General features: G+C 54.3%; 1 protein-coding gene across 10 annotated transcripts in view; it reads left to right on the top strand.

The window, feature by feature from the left end:
* Positions 1–20,580, top strand: part of ralgapa1 (Ral GTPase activating protein catalytic subunit alpha 1) — a 62,186-nt gene that overhangs the window by 35,904 nt on the left and 5,702 nt on the right. For all 10 annotated transcript variants that reach the window (XM_064323247.1, XM_064323236.1, XM_064323266.1 and 7 more), the window contains 7 exons: positions 696–1,689; positions 4,833–4,904; positions 4,998–5,121; positions 5,539–5,694; positions 8,216–8,374; positions 9,129–9,256; positions 19,688–19,812. In XM_064323247.1, coding sequence (XP_064179317.1) covers positions 696–1,689; positions 4,833–4,904; positions 4,998–5,121; positions 5,539–5,694; positions 8,216–8,374; positions 9,129–9,256; positions 19,688–19,812 — 1,758 coding nt within the window. The remainder of the gene's footprint in view (positions 1–695; positions 1,690–4,832; positions 4,905–4,997; positions 5,122–5,538; positions 5,695–8,215; positions 8,375–9,128; positions 9,257–19,687; positions 19,813–20,580) is intronic.

A 20,580-nucleotide genomic window follows, 5' to 3' on the forward strand; every position in this document is an offset into this window, starting at 1 on the left:
TTATCAAAAGAAAATGACTAATCATTCTGGTCTTGTGTGAGGCATGCCTCCTCCAAACCGGAGAGCATTTTCTTTCTCCCCCCCGTTTTTTTTTTTTTTTTGGTTGTATTTTGTCCAAGGAAGCCGAAAGCAGAGATGCCCTTAATAGGCTCAGCCCCCCCTGGGACTTGATAACTCTGCTCGTCAGTGTTTTTTTTTTTTGTTTTTTTTTTTAAAAGGAACAGCCGTAATTATTTTCGGGTTCGGGTTCAAACCGCCCAGTCAGAGGAGTCCGTTCGCCCAATCGGTGGCTTTCTTGGGAAATGCCCGGTCCTCTAATGCGGTATTGGCGTTCGGATTAATTTTGTTTCCGCGGCTGTGTTTGGAGACGTGTTTACCCGGCGGCGGCGAGCCTGCACCAGCCGTAATGAGAATCAGCGCGGCGGGGCCCCCCGCGGCGGGGACGCCTGCGCGCGCACACAGCTCCTGCATTCTTGCCCACGGGCTTAATGCTTCCCGATGGGCTTGGAATTCAGACGCGAGAAGCCTTGCTTTCTCCACATTGCTTTATATTGAGCGAGTTCGGGGAAACGCGCTCGCGGACGAATTGGGCGTTTAGGCCCCATTTGCGGCGAGGAGCAGAGTCGTGAAGCCCCGTTCTCCCTCTGTCTCCCCCCCCGCCAACCCCCCGCCCCTCCCCCTCCCCCTCCCCGCAGTGAAGAGCCGGATCCAGCAGGGCCTCATCGCCATCGCCGCCCGCACCGTCATCACCCACCTGGTCAACCACCTGGGGCACTACCCCATGAGCGGCGGGCCCGCCATGCTCACCAGCCTGATCTGCGAGAACCAGGACAACCCGTACTGCGAGAGCGCCGACCTGTCCCCGGAGCTCTTCGACAGCCCCAACCTGCAGTTCTTCGCCCTCAACGGCACCACCCTGCTGTCCAGCCTGCAGATCCGGGCGGAGGACAACGTGCCGGGCGGGGGCATGTCGGCCGGCCTCACCACCACCAGCGCCGGCGTGCGCGTCATCGTGCGCGACATCTCCGGCAAGTACTCCTGGGACTCGGCCATCCTGTACGGGCCCCCGCACTGCGCCCAGCCCTCCCAGCCCCTGGGGCTCCTGGCCCCGCCCCACGCCCTGCAGGCCCCGCCCCACGCCCGCCAGACCCCGCCCACCGACGAGGACAGGGACGGGCTTCAGGAGGAGGAGCTGGAGGAGGACGAGGCGGAGCAGGAGGAAGAGCAGGAGGCGGAGGAGGAAGAGGAGGAGCGGCGGGCAGAGGAGGAGGAGGACGAGGAGGTGGAGGAAGAGGACGATTCGGCGCTGGAGTTCATGGCCCCCCAGGCCAAGCGGCGGTGCCGGGAGGTGGTGCCCTCGTGGGACTCGGTGCGGGACGAGGAGGACGCCCTGGACGAGCTGCTCCAGTACCTGGGCGTGACCAGCCCCGAATGCCTGCAGCGCGCCGGCGCGCCCCTCAACATCCCCGCCCCGCCCCCGTCCTGCGTCTCCGAGAAGCAGGAGAACGACGTCATCAATGCTATCCTCAAGCAGTTCACCGAGGAGAAGGACTTCGCTGAGCGCCGGAGCAACGACATCCACATGAGGGCCGTGGAGCAGGAGGAGCCCGGCCCCCAGAAGCCCCAGTCTGCCTTCTACTACTGCAGGCTCCTCCTCAACATCCTGGGCATGAACTCCTGGGAGAAGAGGTGAGACACGCCCACATTCACTCACTCACATTTGGCCTTAGACTCTTATTTTTGGCTGGACCGCAACAGCGGGGCCAGCCCTATAAACACGAATGTCTGTGACTGAGTGACTGAGTGACTGAGTGATGAAGTTACACCATTGGTGGGACGGTCCAACCAGGTTTTGACCTGGTCTTGTTTTATCAGTTATTCAGTTGCTTAGAGCCTCTCCTGTTTCAGTTTGTTCTCTTCTGAGTGAGATCTGGCTATGACCAGCTTCTCCCTGGTCAGTGCCTCAGTATCCCCTGAACATACCATGTCACTGTGGCCCAGCGTCTCCAGGGACCAGATCTTGCCGGTAATTCAGTCTCCAAGCACCAAGATACTCATTCAGCCTCTTCATGATGCTACCTGTTGAGCAAATCATAGAGTGTCATCCCATTATGATAACCTGAATCACCTCCCTTAGTAATTCAATGATTATGTGCAATTTCACATGGATTCATGGAGCTTTGGCCCAAGGACTAGGAGAAATACGTTTAATCAAAATTCACTATAGTCGCTGTCATTGCTAACCAATAGCAGAATATGACTTGTGAACTTGTGATGATTTTTACATAAGAGAATACTAGTACTGAATCAGGGATGCCACTGAAATATTGTGAAATTATTTTTTTATGTGTCTTGTAGTTTAAATATTGTGATTATTATGAATCTTCAGAAGCTGTCAAGAAAGCAACTGGAAAATAATGTTTGTGTGTGTGTGTGTGTGTGTGTGTATGATAGACACAGATATTGATAGGTATATACACTATATGACCACAACATTCTGGACACTTTTGGATCAGTTGGAAAGCTAACTGCAAGTCAGGCCTAATTGCCCAATCAGTGCCCAACCTCACTAATGCTCTTCTGTCTGAATGGAAACAAATCCCTGCAGAAATCAGATTTTGGATGTCAGGTGTACACATACCCTGTCAGAATGTATCTTTCAATATTACATTTTTAAATTGTACCCCGTCCACAAAATTATTACTCACAAGACACTGCAGACAGTAAACATAGAGTTCAGAAAAATCTCAAAGTCAAAAAAAAGAAAAGCTCAGCTTCTCGTGTGCTAATTTGGCTAATGCACTTCTATCATGATTTGACCCAATTTGATGAAAAATGAATTCTCCCGTGTTGTGTTCGGATCGCACCAGAATCTTCATGGTTTGTCTCTCTTTTATATAATTAATCATCCTGTAAAGACTGTTAATTACCTTGTTGTGTGCTGAAGCAGAGCGGTGGCTGCGGCCTGTGGTGCATTTCAGCTGAAGTACAGATTAAAAACATGGTCACCGAAAGCAGAGAGCCCTGTTTACACTTTAATTAACACGTCCACGTCTAATTCGGATCCGTGGCCAAGATGGGACGCTCATTATCTGGACTAATGATGGGTGAAACGACGAAACATTTGCATTTGATGAAAAATGAACAAATGGCTGCATTCAGACCGTAATTCCCATTTAAGAGCAGCGGTCATTATGACACGGGATTCGCCGTCACTGACAGTACAAAAACACAGCGCACAGCCTCCTCGCTCAGTCCCGTACAATAAAAGACATCTTAACAGTTTGCTTGGGGAGGTAGAATTAATGAAAGGCATATCATTTGTCGAGTGCATTTACTCATTACTCGTATGCAAAAAGGGGTTTTGGGGGGTGGGGTGGTGGGGGCGGGGGTGGCGTATTACTCTAAAATCCCACCGCGGGCATATTACATAAAGAGCTGTGGAGAAAGGATGGGGGTGTTTTTAATGAGGCATTGTCCTGCGTTGGTTCTCTGGCATTCAGGTGCTATTCATCCCTGGTCAAAGACTAAGGTATTGCAATTCAGTGGCATTGTGCCCGGCCTGTTCTGTCGCGCTTTCATGCTGCTCCCTTATGCGCCTTCAAAATGGCTCATTTTCAATGGAGAAAATGAAGACCATTACATTGTAACAAGCTAATAAAGAGGTCTGCTCAGAGAGAGGGGGAGGGAACAGAGGAAGAAGAAGAAAAAAAGGCATGGGGGGGGGGAACCGAAAGAAGCAGAGGGGAAAAAATGTCTTCCCTTTGGAAAGTCGGAACCCGACGGCTCTTGGTAGAAGCGAGGTAAACTGCAGACGTGCCGTACCGCGATGCTCTGTCAGAACCGCAGAGGTCGGCTCCCCAATACAGAGCATTTGCATTCATTGGGCTGACGGAGGTTTCAGTGCGTTTCCCATTAACGCTGCTGCTAGCTTTATGCATTTTGCATCGATTATTTTAGGCGAAATGTTAAAATGTGGCGATTCACCCAACATCCTGATGCCCTGTAATTTGTTCCCTCTAACCTGCTGCTCACTTCTTGGAACCCGTGACAAAAACAAACGAGTAGTCAATTAACTGGGGCCTTCTTAATGACGGCTAAGCCATCTAAGGTGGGATTTGTGGGTCAGTAAGTGGAATAACTCTGGGCACGATCGCTTTCTGTTGGTCCCAGGCTGGGCTGTGTTTTTATTTGGACCCCTGGAGAGAGTTAATAGGCTTGTTGTTTGTGTAGCAGCATTTCGAGCTCCCTCGCTAAGCGGATCTATTCATGCACACCCACAGATGAAAAGTGCCGTTTTATGTTTTGGACTGAAGGTTCGGCCAAATTTTATTGACTGGAAAAAGTGTGCATAATTAGTCTTAGTCTTAGCCTTTTTAGAGGGAGGCCTGTTTGTTTCTTGAATTACACATGGGTGATACAGCAGAGGGAAATTTTAAACATGCACTGTAGTGAAATCAGTCCTATAATTTTGTGAAATATCAGCGAATGGCGTTGAGTAATCAAGTTCGGCTGGAACGTTAAGTTGGGTTACGTAGACGGAGCAGAACTCATTGAGCATTACCGTGTTCCTCCTTTAGACAGAGGAGAACTCATTGAGCATTACCATGTTCCTCCTTTAGACAGAGGAGAACTCATTGAGCATTACCTTGTTCCTCCTTTAGACAGAGGAGAACTCATTGAGCATTACCATGTTCCTCCTTTAGACAGAGGAGAACTCATTGAGCATTACCATGTTCCTCCTTTAGACAGAGGAGAACTCATTGAGCATTACCATGTCTCTACTTGTCCTGCAAATATAGATTTATTTCTATAAACCTTCTTTTTTGCAGGACCAATTTCCACCTCCTGAAGAAGAACGAGAAACTGTTGAGGGAGCTGAAGAATCTGGACTCCAGGCAGTGGTAAGATGGCGGAAATCCTTCGCTTTTGCCCGTCGTTCATTTGAAACTCATAACGGACTCTGACTGAGATGTTGCCTTGGGTTCCGGTTGCAGTCGTGAGACGCACAAGATTGCCGTCTTCTACGTGGCGGAGGGACAAGAGGACAAGCACTCCATCCTGTCCAACACCCGGGGCAGTCACGCCTACGAGGACTTTGTGTCTGGGCTGGGCTGGGAGGTAAGGGTCCTCCCCATCACACCCCTTCCACTGCAGACCTTCACCCAGTACAGCAGGGCTGCCCAGCCCTGTTTCTGTAGGTTATCACTCCAGCCCTAACAAAGCACACCTCTTTCAACGACTAGAGATCTCATAGAGCTGCTAGTTAGTAGAATATAGTGTGCCATATTAGGGTTAAAAAGAAAACCTTCAGGACTGTAGATCTCCAGTAGCAGGGTTGGGCAGCCCTGTAGTATTGGCTCTTTGGCCCCCACCAGGTCAGTACAGATCCGGGGCTGAAGCTCTTGTGACCCAACCATACCAGAAGAGTTGCAGACCTTTGGTAGCAGGCAGCCAGTGAAGAGGACCAATGGTGTGCTTCGGTCACGCCCCTTTACCGGTGTGAGTCAGCAGTGTGTCCCCCTCCCCCCCCCGCAGGTGAACCTGACCAGCCACTGCGGCTTCATGGGGGGCCTGCAGAGGAACCGCAGCACCGGCCTCACCACCCCGTACTTCGCCACCTCCACCGTGGAGGTCATGTTCCACGTGTCCACGCGCATGCCCCCCGACTCAGACGACTCCCTCACCAAGAAGGTCAGTGCCGGAGGACCCCACCGTTCACTCATTTATCCTGTCGCACTGTGTCCCCCCCTTTTCCCCCCCCCCCAGTCGGAGGACAGAACCGCCTTCCCTTGTGTCCGCTCTTTAAACCCCGGGCGCCGTCAGTAGTCCATCAGAGCCTCTCCCGCGCGCGCCTCCAGCCTGCCAGTTTGCCCAGCGCCCCCGCTCATAAGCGCTTTACCGAGAGCCTCTTCCCTCCGCCTGGCTCCTATACCTGTAGAGCGTTTGTGGAGGACTTGGCATTTCCAGCGCTGGAGCCCTGTTTTGTTAGCGGCGGGCGGCGGTGAATTACGCTCATGCTAATGGGCCCCGCCGCGGCCGGCTCCAGCCCCTCTCCCTCGGCCAGGCCGAGCTCCCCGAGCCGCTCCCCCATCACTCTTCACAAATGCCTCCCTGCGTTGGTATTTTTCTTTGGTGGAAATGTAATAACGGCGGGCATTAGCGGTAATGAGCTGGGCCCGGCCGCCGCGATCGCGGGCCCGGCGTTGGGCGATGGCGGCGCGGGATGAGCGATCGCGTGTCATCGGACCTGTCCCCTCTCTTCCTTGTACATGCATCTTTGGGGGGGGGGGGCGATAAGGTGCTAATCCGCTCAGCAGACTCATTAATGAGCGCAGACAGGAATGTAATATTGGAGGCGGGGGCGGGGGCGGGGGGGGGGGGGGGGGGGGGGGCGAGCGCACAGTGTGACCTCACAGGGAAGTTCAGAGGCCTAATTGGATTAGAGGCGTCGGCGGGCGCGGGGAAACAGCCGCGCCCGTAGCCGTAGCCGAGCGGAGCGGAGCGCGCTCCCCGGCCCTTTCATTTGGCCGCGGCGGCCGCGGGTCCGGGGGGAAGAGCGCTGTCGCGAAGCGGCCGTCTAATTACCTGTAATAAGCAGACAGATTGTTAGCTGTGAGGTTTAATTTCCTTCCCATTGTTCTGCGTGCTCTTATTGTGTTGAAGGGCTCATTTTATTGGGCGGTGATTTGGGAGCCTTAATAAGATATGAAATACCCAATGGCGTGCTGTTTGTGCCGGAGCCCCGCGTCCTCGCTCCTGTTCTTAATTAAGGGGCGCTACAGGCCGGCCCAGCCTCCCCTGTTACAAAAGGCTGTAAGGCAGAGCCACCGTAGCCTTTCCTGTGTCTCTCATCCCATCCCTATCACCGATATCGATTTAAATTTACATGGTGATCATTAAACATGCGTACACATTTAATCCCTCGGATTCAATGGCTGTAAATACTTCAGGGGAAATTTTACCGGTATTTGTGAAACGGTTGTGGTCTGGAACATTTGGAGCGAAGTGTAGCTCTGAATTGTTCCAAATGTTTGTTTTTTGAAAAACCCAAAAAGACCAGCTCCTCCTTATGAGGATGGTAAAAGAGACCAACCACTTTGGAAGCCGAGGCCCTCTTGGTATCCGTTATGAAACTGCTGACAGTCCACCCCATTGTAAGGTTGGGCAGCCGCACCGTGGAGATCCCCCCCAACCTAACCGAGATGTATCGTTAACGGGGGCCGATATTCCACCCCCCCCCCCCACCTTCCGCTGCGACGGATCTCAGACAAATGGGGGCTCTCCACGGGCTCCTGTAAATACTTTAAGGAGCGGCACTTCACAAACAGATGAAAGGAATCCCGGAGAGTTCAGCCTGCATTATTTCAGATATTGCGCCCGTTTTCCCTCAGCCTTTGATTAGATTTCCCAAACAAAATGCCCGCCTTATCAGTGACAGCCCGGCTTTTGTGCGCCATCCCTCACCGCCTCGACTTTCCGCCCTATCGTGGAAGGCGATCTACCGGGTGGCCATTTAGCCGCTAAAGTGCGTCTCCGAGCCCTGTCCCAGGCCCGCGGGGCGACTTGTGCACATGGCTGTAATGTACCCAAATTAGATTGGACCTGTCCCCCTGGTTAGGATTATATCATGATTCTTCAGGACCAAATTGAATTTGAGCCGCTGCAGGAGACGCTATCCAGAGAGAGATCTGCAGATAAAACCTGTAAACCACGTTAAGCAGACACTAAAGTGTGTCAGAGCACCCGGCAGGCGTGCGCGCCCCATTTATTTATTTGTTTGTTGTTTCTGTCCCGTTTTCCCTCCGCGGAAGGGAAGGGCTGGATGGAGCGGCGGCGGCGGCGGCTGCGCTGCCCTGCGCGTTCAGCCCATGCAGGAATGAGCCCTGCGCAGGCAGGAAGATGGATGGGCGGGAGGTAATGTGGCGCTGAGATTTGTTCTTTGACCCATCAATCAGTGAGAGCGGCGAACGAAGGTCAACGGCGACCATTTCGGATCCACTGCGGGAGACATTTTAGACAGGAGCCGTTCCGTGGAGACATCATGTTTGTTTTACGTTTTTGGTCTTAAATGGGAAGCAACAGAAAATGTAAACCTGTTAATCTGTTGGTCCCCCCCCCCCCCACACACACACTCACTCAGAAAATGGATACAGTCTGCAAAAACAACTGGAAGGCAAGCTGTGAAATGATTTTTCTCACTCTCGGTCCGCAGCTGAGGCACCTGGGAAACGACGAGGTGCACATCGTTTGGTCGGAGCACTCCCGGGACTACAGGAGGGGGATCATCCCCACGGAGTTCGGAGACGTCCTCATCATTATTTACCCCGTCAAGAACCACATGTACAGCATCCAGATCCTCAAGAAGCCGGAGGTGGGCTGAGCTTGGCCTTTTCCCCCCTGCTCTTAAACATTTGCCAAAGCAAGACTCAGTATTCACATCTTACTTACGCTTTAATGGCATTCAGTATCTTTCTCAGTTTTATTCATTATCATTGTTCCCGTTCATTCATTATCAAGCAAATCACTACATACCCTTTACGTGCTCGGGCTGGTTTTATGGAAAGCCTGGGGATTTTATACTTTGTGCGAAGCCAAACATTCATGCGTATCCCAGAGTACCACTGCGCTGCTTCCTCCTCAGTTATGTCCTGTGTAATTGAATGAGTAGAATTCTTAGAATTAAATTCCACCATGGAGAAAGATAAAACGCGAGCCCTCCTTTAACCGAGTCTGCGGAAATGCAGGAAGATAAGTAGATAAAGAGGGAAGGAGGTCTGGCTTGTGTAAATGTCAATTTAAGCTTTAAAACATCATTTTAGTACCATTTGCTTTATTTGGATTTGTGTGTGTTTTCAGGAGGAGGAAAAAACATTGCAAGATATGAATTCACAATGTTATAAAAGCACTGCTGCTTTTTCATATGCACATTTCACCTGTACATTTTGTGTGTAATGTGTTTTTGTGTGTCTTGTAGCATTGAGTGATTTAACACTTTTTAGAGAACTAGTCATTTTCACCATGGGAGGCGGCCATTTTAGGTTTTTAAGCTTCAGTGAGAGAAGCTCTTGCTGTCTGAATAGAAAGGTTGATAACTGGAGCCCCATCTCTCTTCTTTCCTCCCTTAGGTTCCGTTCTTCGGGCCCTTGTTCGACGGCGCCATCGTGGACGAGAAGATCCTGTCCACCCTGGTGCGCGCCACGGCCATCAACGCCAGCCGCGCGCTCAAGTCCCTCATCCCGCTCTACCAGAACTTGTATCCTTTCCCACGTCCTCCCCCTGCGGAGGCCTGCTGACCCCCCATTCCCGCTAACCCGCCGTTCCCGCGACTCCTCCGAATAAGGTCGGTCCCTGCGGATCGGGACGAGCCGTCCGAACGCAGGGGGATGGGGCGCGTGCGGGGGGGAGGGAGGGGGGCCGGGGGTCTGCGGCGGGGAGCGATCGATGCGCCGAGGCGTCCTTTATCTTAAGATATATATAATTTGACGGCTGAGTTGATGGGCCCCGAGCCGCGGACGGACAGAGGCACGCCGGATTGATCGGGCCCTTAATGGCACGGCGGCCCCTCGGTCCCCGTGCCAGGCGGGCCCCGCGGCTCCGCCGAGCGCCATCGACAGCGCGCGCTCCGCCAGGCAAGGAGCACAAATAAGAGAATGGCAAGGGCCGGTCGATAAGTATTGACGTCTTGTTTCGCCGCCGAACGCGCAGATATTGCATTGTGAGCATTGCGCGGGGCCGTATTGTCTGAGCCTCTGGAATTGCCCCGATCATAGCCAGCTTTCTGCTGATGATGATGATGATGCACAGTGATCGGTGATTTGCTTTTGAAGAACCGCGGTGGCCATTTCTCCATCTTTTCCCGCTCTCCTGTAGTTACGGTGATAAGAGGCTCCTCTGGGCCAAATGCAGCCGCTTGACATTTTTCTGTTAAATTTAGAAAGTGGCTCAGTTTTTGGTTTTGCCTGTTGATTTATTTTTATTTAATCTTTTTAAATGAATACATCTGGGTCCAGAGGGTGGTTAGGTAACTTTTTGGCAAAGAGGAATTTTTGCTGGAACTTTCTCTTTGGCGTGAGTTTCGGTCAGTTCTTCTGGCAGGCTTAGATTTATAAGGCTGTTTTCTTCACCATCGGTGTGTGCCTCTGAACACACGCGACCCCCTGAATCTGACGCCCTGCCCTCCGTCTCTTTTCAAAGTCGCTCCTTGTAGCAAATGATCCCACTGCCAGAAACAAAACAAAAAGGAGAAAAAAAGGGGGAAAAAAAGAGACTCTCATCTGCCTCGTCCTCCAAGCGAGAGAGATTGTTTGGCCCAGCTTGAGTCTTAGCTCGCAGCGGTCTCACCCATCTGTGTCTCCGCGCGGGGCTCGATACAGGACTGCGCTATCGATTGGCGAGAGTTGCACAGGTCGATGGTCCTGACAGGCAGAATTACAGTAATCTGTCATTATCGACGGATGTCTTTCCAGCCTCAATCGCTGCCTCTCTCTCTCGCTCTCCCTCTCCCTTCCTCTACCTCTCCTTCCTTCTCTCTCTCTCTCTCCCCCCCTCCCTCCCTCTCTCTCCCCCTCCCCCTCCCTCTCTCTGTCTCTCCCTCTCTTCTTCCGAGTCCAGGCTGGCCCTGTTATGCCTGATTTATTATTGAAGCACATGTAGATGCAAACTCTTGATTGTTCATGGTAAAAAGGTGTCTCTTCCCGTCGATTGTCCCCCCCCCCCCGCGTCAGCCACGATGGCTTAATCAAGCAATTAAGGCTTAATGCATCGTAGGGGCGCGGGAAGGAGCTGCAGCTGGGAGAATGGGGTGGTCCCACAGGGAGGGGGTGTGCACTCAACACTCTATTACTTACCTGTTGATACTGCAGGAGAGGACATTTTTATGCAGCAGGTAATTCCTAAGCACACTCTTGAAATGGTTTTGATCCAAACCACTGGGGGGGGGGGGGGAGTGTGGTTGGGGTTGTTCCTGATTTTGATGAAGTGTGTGTGCTCTAATTGGGCTCTTTGTTGGACACTGGGGAGGAAATTTGAAGTGTTAAACCTTTGTCTTTCTTATTGTTTCTTGAGAAGCATTACAGCTTTAATTGCGAATCGAAGCCCCTTTTTTTTGTTAAATATTTTGACCCTTTAGAGAGGCCGAAAGCGAGCGAGGCAGACGTGTTTTCGGGCGCTCTGAAAGGCTGCGCTGTGCGTCGGCAGCGTCCGCAGGCCCGTAGCGCCGGGTCCAGCAGCGCACGGTTACCTATTGTTCAGAGGCAGGCCGGGCGCGGCAGAGCGAAGTCAGATTACAGAAGAGCAGCGTCTCCTGCAAGCTTCCTTTCGTCCGAAGAGCACGAGGTTCACGAAACAGCTCTTTCGTCCCCCCCGCCCTGCGCGCGCTCCTCCCCGGAGGAGGTGAAACAGGGAGGCGCGCACACGCGTGCGCCGCGGCGGGAGCTCCAGGAGGAGGCCGTCTCCCCGGGTCTGGCTCAGCGCGGCCCCTCCCCTTGGCCCGCGGGCGGGTCCATCTGCCTCCTGCGCCCATTGATCCGCGCTGCGCCGTGACTGTGAAATTTGCGCTTGGAAGAGGAAAAAAAAAACATTTTTCCTTTCTTCCTTTTTTTCGTTTTTTTTGTGGTGTTTGGTTAATAGGTGTTGGACGCCGGCGAGTAGCTAACTGGCGGCGCGGGCGGTACAAATCGCGGGCGGAGCCGGGCCCAGCAGCCGGGCGAGTTGTAAGTACCAGATTTCGCGGTGTGTGAGGAGTAATCCAGCCGCGCCGCGGCCAGCAGCGGGGTAAAGCCGCCGCTCCCGCCGTATCGGGGATCTACGGCTCGCCAGCGCGTTTGTGCCCAGTGATAAAATGTTTTGTCTTTTTTTTTCTGTTTTTTTTTCCTCTCCCCCTCTCTCTCCCCAATCTGTGTGTGAACAGCGCCAGAGAATGGCGTGCGATTGGGCGAAGCCGCCATATGCCGGCTCCATCGGCGTCCCGAGCGTTCCTGTCCGACCGGGGGGTGGGGGCGGTGGTTTGACCCCTGTGACCCCCCCGCAGCTGCCGGGGCCAGTTGGTCAGAGGGGTTCCCGATAACATTTTTAAGAGTGGAATCAGATTCATGCCGCGGGTCCCACAGCCCCCTCTGTGTTAAAGCCGTTTCTCTGCCTGTGCTGATCTGCCTGGCTTGGGGCTGGGACGGGGGGTGAGACGGGAGGGGGGGCGTTAGACACGCAAGCTGTTTGGAAGGCAAAATAAATGTAACTCGGTGAGCCACGGCCACCTTCCATCTGGTAGTGGCCGATTGCACAGACGAGGACACATTGTTAAAAAGGGGATGGGGGGGTTTGGGGGGGGGGGCAGAGACGCTAAGCAGCTTCCCCATTGGCCCTGCCAGTCCAGCGGTGTGCGGGCGAGCGCGGGGATGGCAGCGGGGTGGCGCTGGCTCCTGATTGGTGGCGATAAAGCCGGCGGGCTGCTGGGGTCAGCATATGGCTGGGCGTGATACGGAGAGCTTGGGTCAGTGCCTTCTCCCTCTGACTCTGCCTTCCAAAGGCAACCGAGCTGATGAAAGCTTGGGCCCGGGATCCTATTGTCATCCCCTCCAAAAAAACAGCCGCGCACCCCCAACCCCCCCCCCCCCTCCCCTCCGCAGCTACACGCAGCCAAACGCCTAACGGGCCCCCAAAGTTTCCCTCCGCCAAGCTCCCACAATGGCCCCATTGTGCCCCACAAACGCTCTGACCCGCCGGGCTGTCCCAGGGGGAACGGGAGGGGCGGTGGGCGGGGCGGGGAACACCGGGGAGTGGTGGGGGGGGGGGGGGTGGGGGGGGGCGTCCCTCGCTAATTGTTTCCTCTCGAGCAGAAAAGGAGAAGGAAAGGACATAAAGCGGGGGGCGGGCCGCTCCTTCGCGCTCAATGGCGCTTGTGTGTACGGCTTGTTTCTGGAAGCTTCTGATCGCTGATTACTCTATCAGCGGAGGGCGAGCTCAGCCACAATGCAGACGTATTCATTAGGACCCATAAATCAGGCCAAATGAATTGGGTAAATCTTGGCCTGCTCGATGCCTTTTTTTTTTTTTGGTGTTGTTACTTAAGGTGTAAATGAATTTTTTTTTTCCCCCTATGTTGAATCGGCGCAGTGCTAATTAAACACCAGCGCAGATTTTGACAGGTGCGCCAAATGTTTGGATTGTGCGGTTTCCTCCGTGCTAATTCAGTCCCAGGGTAGCGCGCGGCGTTAGCGCTGTTAGCGCCGCTAGGACTTCCCGCTCTGTTGCCAAGCAGAATGCAACAGTGATTCCTGGAGGTCGCGCCGGGTTCGCGGTGGCGTCTGTTCCTGAAGGACGACGAAGAGAAGTTTGTCGTCGCGCCCCTCCCCTTCTTTGTTGTTCCTCGGTCCCGAGCACATCGCAGACCCATGAGGAACAGAGAGCCGTGTAATTTGCGATTTGGAAAAAGCCGGTTTAGCCGGTCAGAGGGGAGGTAAACAGACGCGTCCCTGGGGGAGCGGGGGGGGGGATTCTGGGATTCGGAGGCCTCCCTGATGAGGTGTTTAAGATTCTCGGTGGGCCGGGAGGCCTCCCGGGGGGGGGGGGGGGGGGTCTGGAGCGGGGAGGGGTTCAAATCAGCGCGGAGCGTCTGCGACTCGCCCGGGCCCATCAGCGCCCATCAGCACCGCCCCGCGTTACCCTGGGACAAGGCGTTACCCAGGGACACGCCGATATCCGGGGCTATAGCGTTACCCCGAGTAATAGAGACGCGTCCCCTCATTTCAGAGGGGGAAACCACATCAGGTCCGGTGGCATTGCTGCTCCTCATGCCCCGGAATTCATTTACTAGCCGCGGTCCTGCTGCTTTTACCAGGGTGAGCACGAGGGCTTGGGAAATTTACAGAAGTGGAGCTTTGTCATCGCGTGACAGGTCTCATACAGAAAAACTCATTTTTGGCGGTGGGGGAAAACACAATAAAAGCACGGAGAAATGCCGCGTTCCTGTTCAGTTCAGATGCGTCGCAGCCGCGCGCTAGCGATAATATTCCCCTGCCCGTTAGAACATCAGCGCTAAATTAGCGCTGACCCCCCCCAATGTAAATGTTGAGTTAGCGAGGGCCGTATCCCGGGGCTACGAGCCTGAGACGCGTCACGCGCCGGCTGGAGCAGCAGCAGCAGCAGCAGCAGCCACGGGGCAGCTCTGGGACCCGCGCCTCGCCGGCCCAATTCGATTCCGGTCAGGATTAATAGGCGCAGATCTGATGGCCAGCCCCAGCCGCAGATCCCTGTCGCGCTGCCTCTCCCCTCCAGGCCTGGGGTGCATTAGGCAGGCCCGTCTCCCTCTCATCTGGGCCCTGCGACATTGCCTTTAATGACAGGTTATGGCAGCTTGTAACGGCCCATCTCGGTAATAAAATCACTTTCAGGGGCCCGATAGCAGAAGCATCAGATGGACAAATAAACGGATTACTGTGCACTTGGGCACACGTAGACGTCTGTAATTAAGGCCCGTAAAACTCTGCAAATTGAATTATTTATATGATTTTCTCTTTTTTCTTTTTTTTTTCCTCCTCTTTTTACTGTCCGCTCCCTCGAGTGAAGTATCAAAAAGCGGACTCTTAGGGGTTTAGTGATATTGGTGCTTTCGGACCTATTTTCATCATTCAATTTCATCATTTTGTGCGATAAGCGATAAGTCTGGAATTCTTGTAGTTGATGGAGGCTTGACTGGCATTTTTGGGGACATTTGGATTATTTTACACAATTGTTTTTTTTTTTTTTGTCCTGAATTGTATGCAGCTGCACAAAGCCACGCACACTCAGACACACACACACACACACAAATAGATGTTATAATGCATTTTTTTGGTCTCTCTTAAATGTATTGTTTGCTGAGGGGGCTGCAGTTGAACTGAAAGCACTGGGAAATAAATGACTCAGAAGGTTTGTCTAAGTTTAAGGAATAGAGAAAGAAGCCGGCTTCTGCATTTGTCACCTTAGATTGAACCTGTCCCCAGCCGACCGCTCTGGACACTTCAGAAGGCAGAAATCCAATAAAGCCTGTGACCTGAGGAGAGGACAGGGCTCTGCTCTGCCTCTGTTCAGGGGGTAAAACAGCATTAACACGGCTCCTGTGTTCAGGGGGTGAAGTAGAGCATTAACACGGCTCCTGTGTTCAGGGGGTAAGATAGAGCATAAACACGGCTCCTGTGTTCAGGGGGTAAAGTAGAGCATTAACACGGCTCCTGTGTTCAGGGAGTAAAATGGAGCATTAACATGGCTCCTGTGTTCAGGGGTGAAGTAGAGTATTAACACGGGTCCTGTGTTCAGGGAGTAAAATGGAGCATTAACATGGCTCCTGTGTTCAGGGGTGAAGTAGAGCATTAACACGGCTCCTGTGTTCAGGGGGTAAAACAGAGCATTAACACGGCTCCTGTGTTCAGGGGTGAAGTAGAGCATTAACACGGCTCCTGTGTTCAGGGGGTAAAACAGAGCATTAACACGGCTCCTGTGTTCAGGGGGTAAAGTAGAGCATTAACACGGCTCCTGTGTTCAGGGGGTAAAACAGAGCATTAACACGGCTCCTGTGTTCAGGGGGTAAAATGGAGCTTTAACACGGCTCCTGTGTTCAGGGGGTAAGATAGAGCATTAACACGGCTCCTGTGTTCAGGGAGTAAAATGGAGCTTTAACATGGCTCCTGTGTTCAGGGGTGAAGTAGAGTATTAACACGGCTCCTGTGTTCAGGGAGTAAAATGGAGCGTTAACATGGCTCCAGGTGCAACAGACTGACGGGTGGAGGGCTTTGTGCTTTTCGGCCTCTGCGATGGTCTCCCGGGCGTATCGGGGGTTGAGCTGCAGGTAGGCCAGGGAGCCGGTTCATTTGGGGCTTGTCCCGGCAGACGGGCGTACCCGTGGTGGGGCTCCTGGCAGCGGGCCGGGTGAGGGGAGCTCAAATAACAGCGGTACCCGCGCCGAGCCGCGCTCTTTGCAGCGTGGCTACGGGCTGGGATTACGGCGGCGGGTCCTCCTGCTCCCCCTCTCTCTCCCCGCTCTCCCTCTCTCTCCCCTGCTCCCCCTCTCTCTCCCCGCTCTCCCCTGCTCCCCCTCTCTCCCTCTCTCTCCCTGCTCTCCCCTGCTCCCCCTCTCTCTCCCTCTCTCTCCCTGCTCTCCCCTGCTCCCCCTCTCTCTCCCCGCTCTCCCCTGCTCTCCTCTCCTCTCCCCGCTCTCCCCTGCTCTCCCTCTCTCCCCCCTCTCTCCCCGCTCTCTCTCCGCTCTCTCCCCCTCTGCTCTCCCCTCTCCCTCCCCCTCTCTCCCTGCTCTCCCTCCCCTCTCTCCCCTCTCTCTCCCCGCTCTCTCTCCCCCCTGCTCCCCCTCTCTCTCCCCGCTCTCCCTCTCCCCCTCTCTCTCCCTGCCCTCTCTCTCCCCTCTCTCCCTGCTCTCCTTCTCTCTCCCCCTCTCTCCCCCGCTATCCCCTGCTCTCTCCCTCTCTCTCCCCCGCTCCCCCGCTCACCCCCTCTCTCTCTCCCCGCCTCCCCCGCTCCCCTCTCTCCTCTCCCCCCCTCCCCCCGCTCCCCCCGCTCCCCCTCTCTCCCCCCTGCTCTCCTGCTCTCCCGCTCACCCCTGCTCTCCCCTCTCTCTCCCTGCTCTCTCCCTGCTCTCCCCTGCTCTCCCCTCTCTCCCCCGCTCACCCCTGCTCTCTCCCCTCTCTCCAGTGCGGAGAAGCCGCCTAAATCCCTCTTAAGGACCGCGCGGAAGGGTAATGTCAGACAAGGGGGAGCGAAATGAGCTCGCAATTAGGGATGAGGGTTTGGGCGGGGCCTCCCTGCCTCATGCCCTCTCCGTGCGCGCGTGGCTGCGGTTGCCAGCGCGGGCTTCGCACTGGGACTGCTCCCCCCCCCCCCATTCACCCACCCCCCCACACCCCGCCACGCCGCACCGCGCGGTAATTCACAGGTGCGATCAGCGAGGGGCCCTGGTGTTGAATAGCACTGCATTCAGCAAATGAGAAATTGATGTATTGATGTGATATGAACAGGCTGCAACTTGTGTCTTCACACACACACACACACACACACACACACACACACACCCCGCATTCCCAGGTTGTGTTTCACAATCTGTGCATTAAGGGCAGTATATATTCTTTTTTCTTTTTTTTGCTGTCTACATTTTGTAGCCACATTTTTTTAAATTTCCGGCACACTTGAATGAAGGCACATTTCTGAAGCACAGAGAAACGGCGCGTTTCCGCCAGATTCAGACGTGTCACGATCGTGAGGCACGCTTCCCGTGCTAGCCCAGCCTCAGTTTGACAGCAGACTCATAAAACATATTTAACCTTTTAAGGTGTATATTCACAAATATGTGATTAGAACGTTCTTAACTGAACATTCTGTCGATGTGACGATCACTACTGGTAACTGAAAGTGGAGTTTTTGAATATTGAATTGAATTGAATATTGAGGGGAAAAACCATGATGTATTTTTGTTGTTCCCTTGCCTTATGTCCTCAGTACCTGTGAGTTTGGTTGAATGAACGTGCACTACCTGTCTTTACTAATTGTAATTATCACCTACTTTCCTGAGAAACAGCGTGTAGACTGATATGTTCATTCATATCTGAATGCCTGAATGTGCATGAATCTATAGTGTCACGCGTGGAGACTGTAGAAATCCCACACGGAGCGTTTGATATTTCCGGAAGCCTCTGCGGAAAGGCTGCTCGGCGGTGCGGGCGGAGGTCAGCGGAGGACTGGCAGTGGCGCGCGGGCGCGGGGTTGGCAGCGCGGGGCGGCGTGGCGCGGCGCGGGCATGCTCTGGAGCACAGCTGCTCGCTGAGGGCTCTCCTGGCCCCGCTCCTCCTCAGAAGGAAACGGCTTGTTTAGACAGCAGCTCCTTCTCCCCAGGCCCGCCAGCTCTCCCCCTCCTCCTGGAAGAGCTCTGCGAACTCAAAAAGGGGGTGGGCGAGGGGGGGGGGGGCGGAGGAAAGCTGGAGTGATCAATTTGGAAGCTATCAGTAGCAGCATGTTCCGAGCGGCGAATTAACACACCGCCGGGATTGTTCCCGGGCCCCACCAAGATCCTTCACTTGAAATGTGCTAACAAGCTCTTTTTTGATATCTCTTCAGTGGCAATCTCTCCCTTTCCTCGGAGAGCTCGGGAGTCGAGACGAGCGACAATGAAAAGCTCAGTGGGAGGGGGACAAGCAAGGGGCATTTTTCCTCTGGCTTTTCATCCAAATGGAAAATGAGTTTCTGGTAATACACAAAAGGCCAGGCCTATTTCCCATACAAGAGAGACCACGGAGGAGCACGTACGTTCTTTGAAGACACTTTTTTTTTCTCCCTTTTTTTCTTTTTAATTTTTTTTTTTAAACAGGCCGTTAAATAAATATCCTTCAAAAAAAATTTAATCACGGTATATCTAGGTTAGGGCTATCTGGGTTGATGCGTTATGCAACCCCCCCCCTTCTCCCCAACCTTTTGCTGTTTTTTTTGTTTTCTTTCTTCTTCTTCTTCTTAATGCATATACTGAGCGTTAGAGCGGAGGATGAACAGAGAGGAGGGTTTTGTTGTCTTGGTGACAGGGTGGCATTAGCGGAGGTCCTGAGGTGAGGTGGCGAGCGGCGGCTCTGAGAGAATCGCGCTCGCCGCCTTTCATCGGCCCCTCTCTGATAAAAGAGGAGTCTGAAATGAGCTCCTAATGCCGCAGCGGTGGGCCGCGCTTTCGCTGCCCCCGCGGCCGGTGTCAGGAGTTAGCCGCCTGCAGGCTAGGCTACAGGCCCCGCGGCGCAGGGCTGCATGGCACTTCTTTTGCATGCGGCTCACAGAATTGGAAGCCGCATTAGTCCATTTGCGCGGTCCCTCTACGAGAGCTTTAACCGTGTTCATTCACCGAATGCACCGGCCGCCGTAGTAACCGCGGATCGAGGGTGGAGCCGCGTGCAGGAAGTTGACCGGCCGCGGAACGTCCTGTAGTTTTTTGCGCGCCTGGGAAGCGGCTCATTAGCAGCGTAACTTGTTAAAGGCGTGGGTGTTAATAATTGGTCGGCCCGGTGCGGGCGGGTTTCCCAGCAGCTCCCCGCGTCTGTCTGCACTCTGTCAGCGGCGTGACGGACGCCGGCGGCGCCACGCGCTCTCCAACCCGGCGCCGGTAATTACCCCGGACGGGGGGTCGGACGGGCGGGCAGGGTGGGGACAGGAAGCGGGCCGGGCCCGGGGATCTACGGGAGCGCTCCCCCCAAACCGCACCCCCCACCCCCCCTCCCCCCTCAGCGTGCGGCTCGGGCGTCACGCGCCTGTCAGGCGGAGCGCTCGGAAGCTCGGCGGGACGCCGCTCCCGAAATATCCTCTCGTCTCGGGCCCAGCGTGAGCCCCGCGCGCGGATCACAGATCAGAGCCCCCCCCTCCCCCCCCCCGCAGCGGCGCAGCACCCGCGCAGCTCCAGCGCAGCGCGCCGCGTCGCCGGCTGTGCGCCTCCGGTCTGCGTGCGGCTCGTTAATGCGCCGGCTCCGGAAACCGCGCGCTGTGTTCCGCTAGCGCCGAGCGGCGGCTCCTCCCCGACTGCGCCTCACCCACAGAGACAGTGAGCCCTCTCTCCTGGCGGCGCGTGCAGCCGGGCCGATGTGCTCATCGTGCGGTTTCTTGCGTCTTTGCCGTTGGTCTTGTCGGCCATTTGTGGAGGTTTGCAAAAACAGCGAGTCCTCCTTGACGCGTGTCCCAGCTATGAAGAAAGAGCCCGTTACCTGGAGACCATTGTCCAGCACCACCTAGAACCAACCACCTTCGAGGACTACGCCGCCCAGGTCTTTTGCCCCGCTCCCTTCAATCACCTTCCCTCAGAAGCAGGTAAGAACCTTTCCCCGCCCCCCTCAGCAAAGTGCATTCCATTCTCATTTAAATCAGTAGGCTGACAAACACAAGTTCTGTCCTTTCTGCTGGTGACAAGAAAGGACTTTTATTTTACACAAACACCGTAACAATATTTCGTTAAGATTGCATTGGGTGCATTGAGGTTGATTTAGGACAGTAATGTCCACTAGCTGGGGTTGTGGGCCCTGCCATATTAGCCTGGAGTTGCTTATGGGCCTCAGCATTTCGCTGCTGTGTAAATTAGACGGGGGTCCTGAGGTGGAAGTAGATCTGTCACTACAGACTGTAGCGGTGGCCGCCCGCTGCGTGACATCACGGCGCGGAGCTGATTTGTGAGGTTGGTGGCGCGTTGGCTTATCTGCGAGAGGGCGAACATCCCGCTGCTTATCTCTCCTGCGGCGGCGAGCGGGGGGGGGATTCACTCCGTCCAGACAGGAAGTCCACTTTTTATCTTCACAAACGCAGCTCGATCCTGCGCAGGTCACAGGTTCTAAACAGGCCTGCATTGGGTCCCCTCCCTGCTGAAGGAGAAGCTGACCTCTTGCTTTACTGTAATGGGGTTCGTTTACATTCCCTGGGTACGGATTCAAGCTAATATATCAGACTCCTATGGATTCTTACAGTGACCACAGGGCAGCGTAGATAATCAGTTGAGAGTGAAAGCATAAAAATTGTTGCATCTGAATACTTCCATCAGACAGTCAGGACATCAGAGTCAGGGGGGGGTCTAAGAGTGATGTTCTG

Source organism: Anguilla rostrata, chromosome 1 (genome assembly GCF_018555375.3).
Source record: "Anguilla rostrata isolate EN2019 chromosome 1, ASM1855537v3, whole genome shotgun sequence".
NCBI classification, from domain to species: Eukaryota; Metazoa; Chordata; class Actinopteri; order Anguilliformes; family Anguillidae; genus Anguilla; species Anguilla rostrata.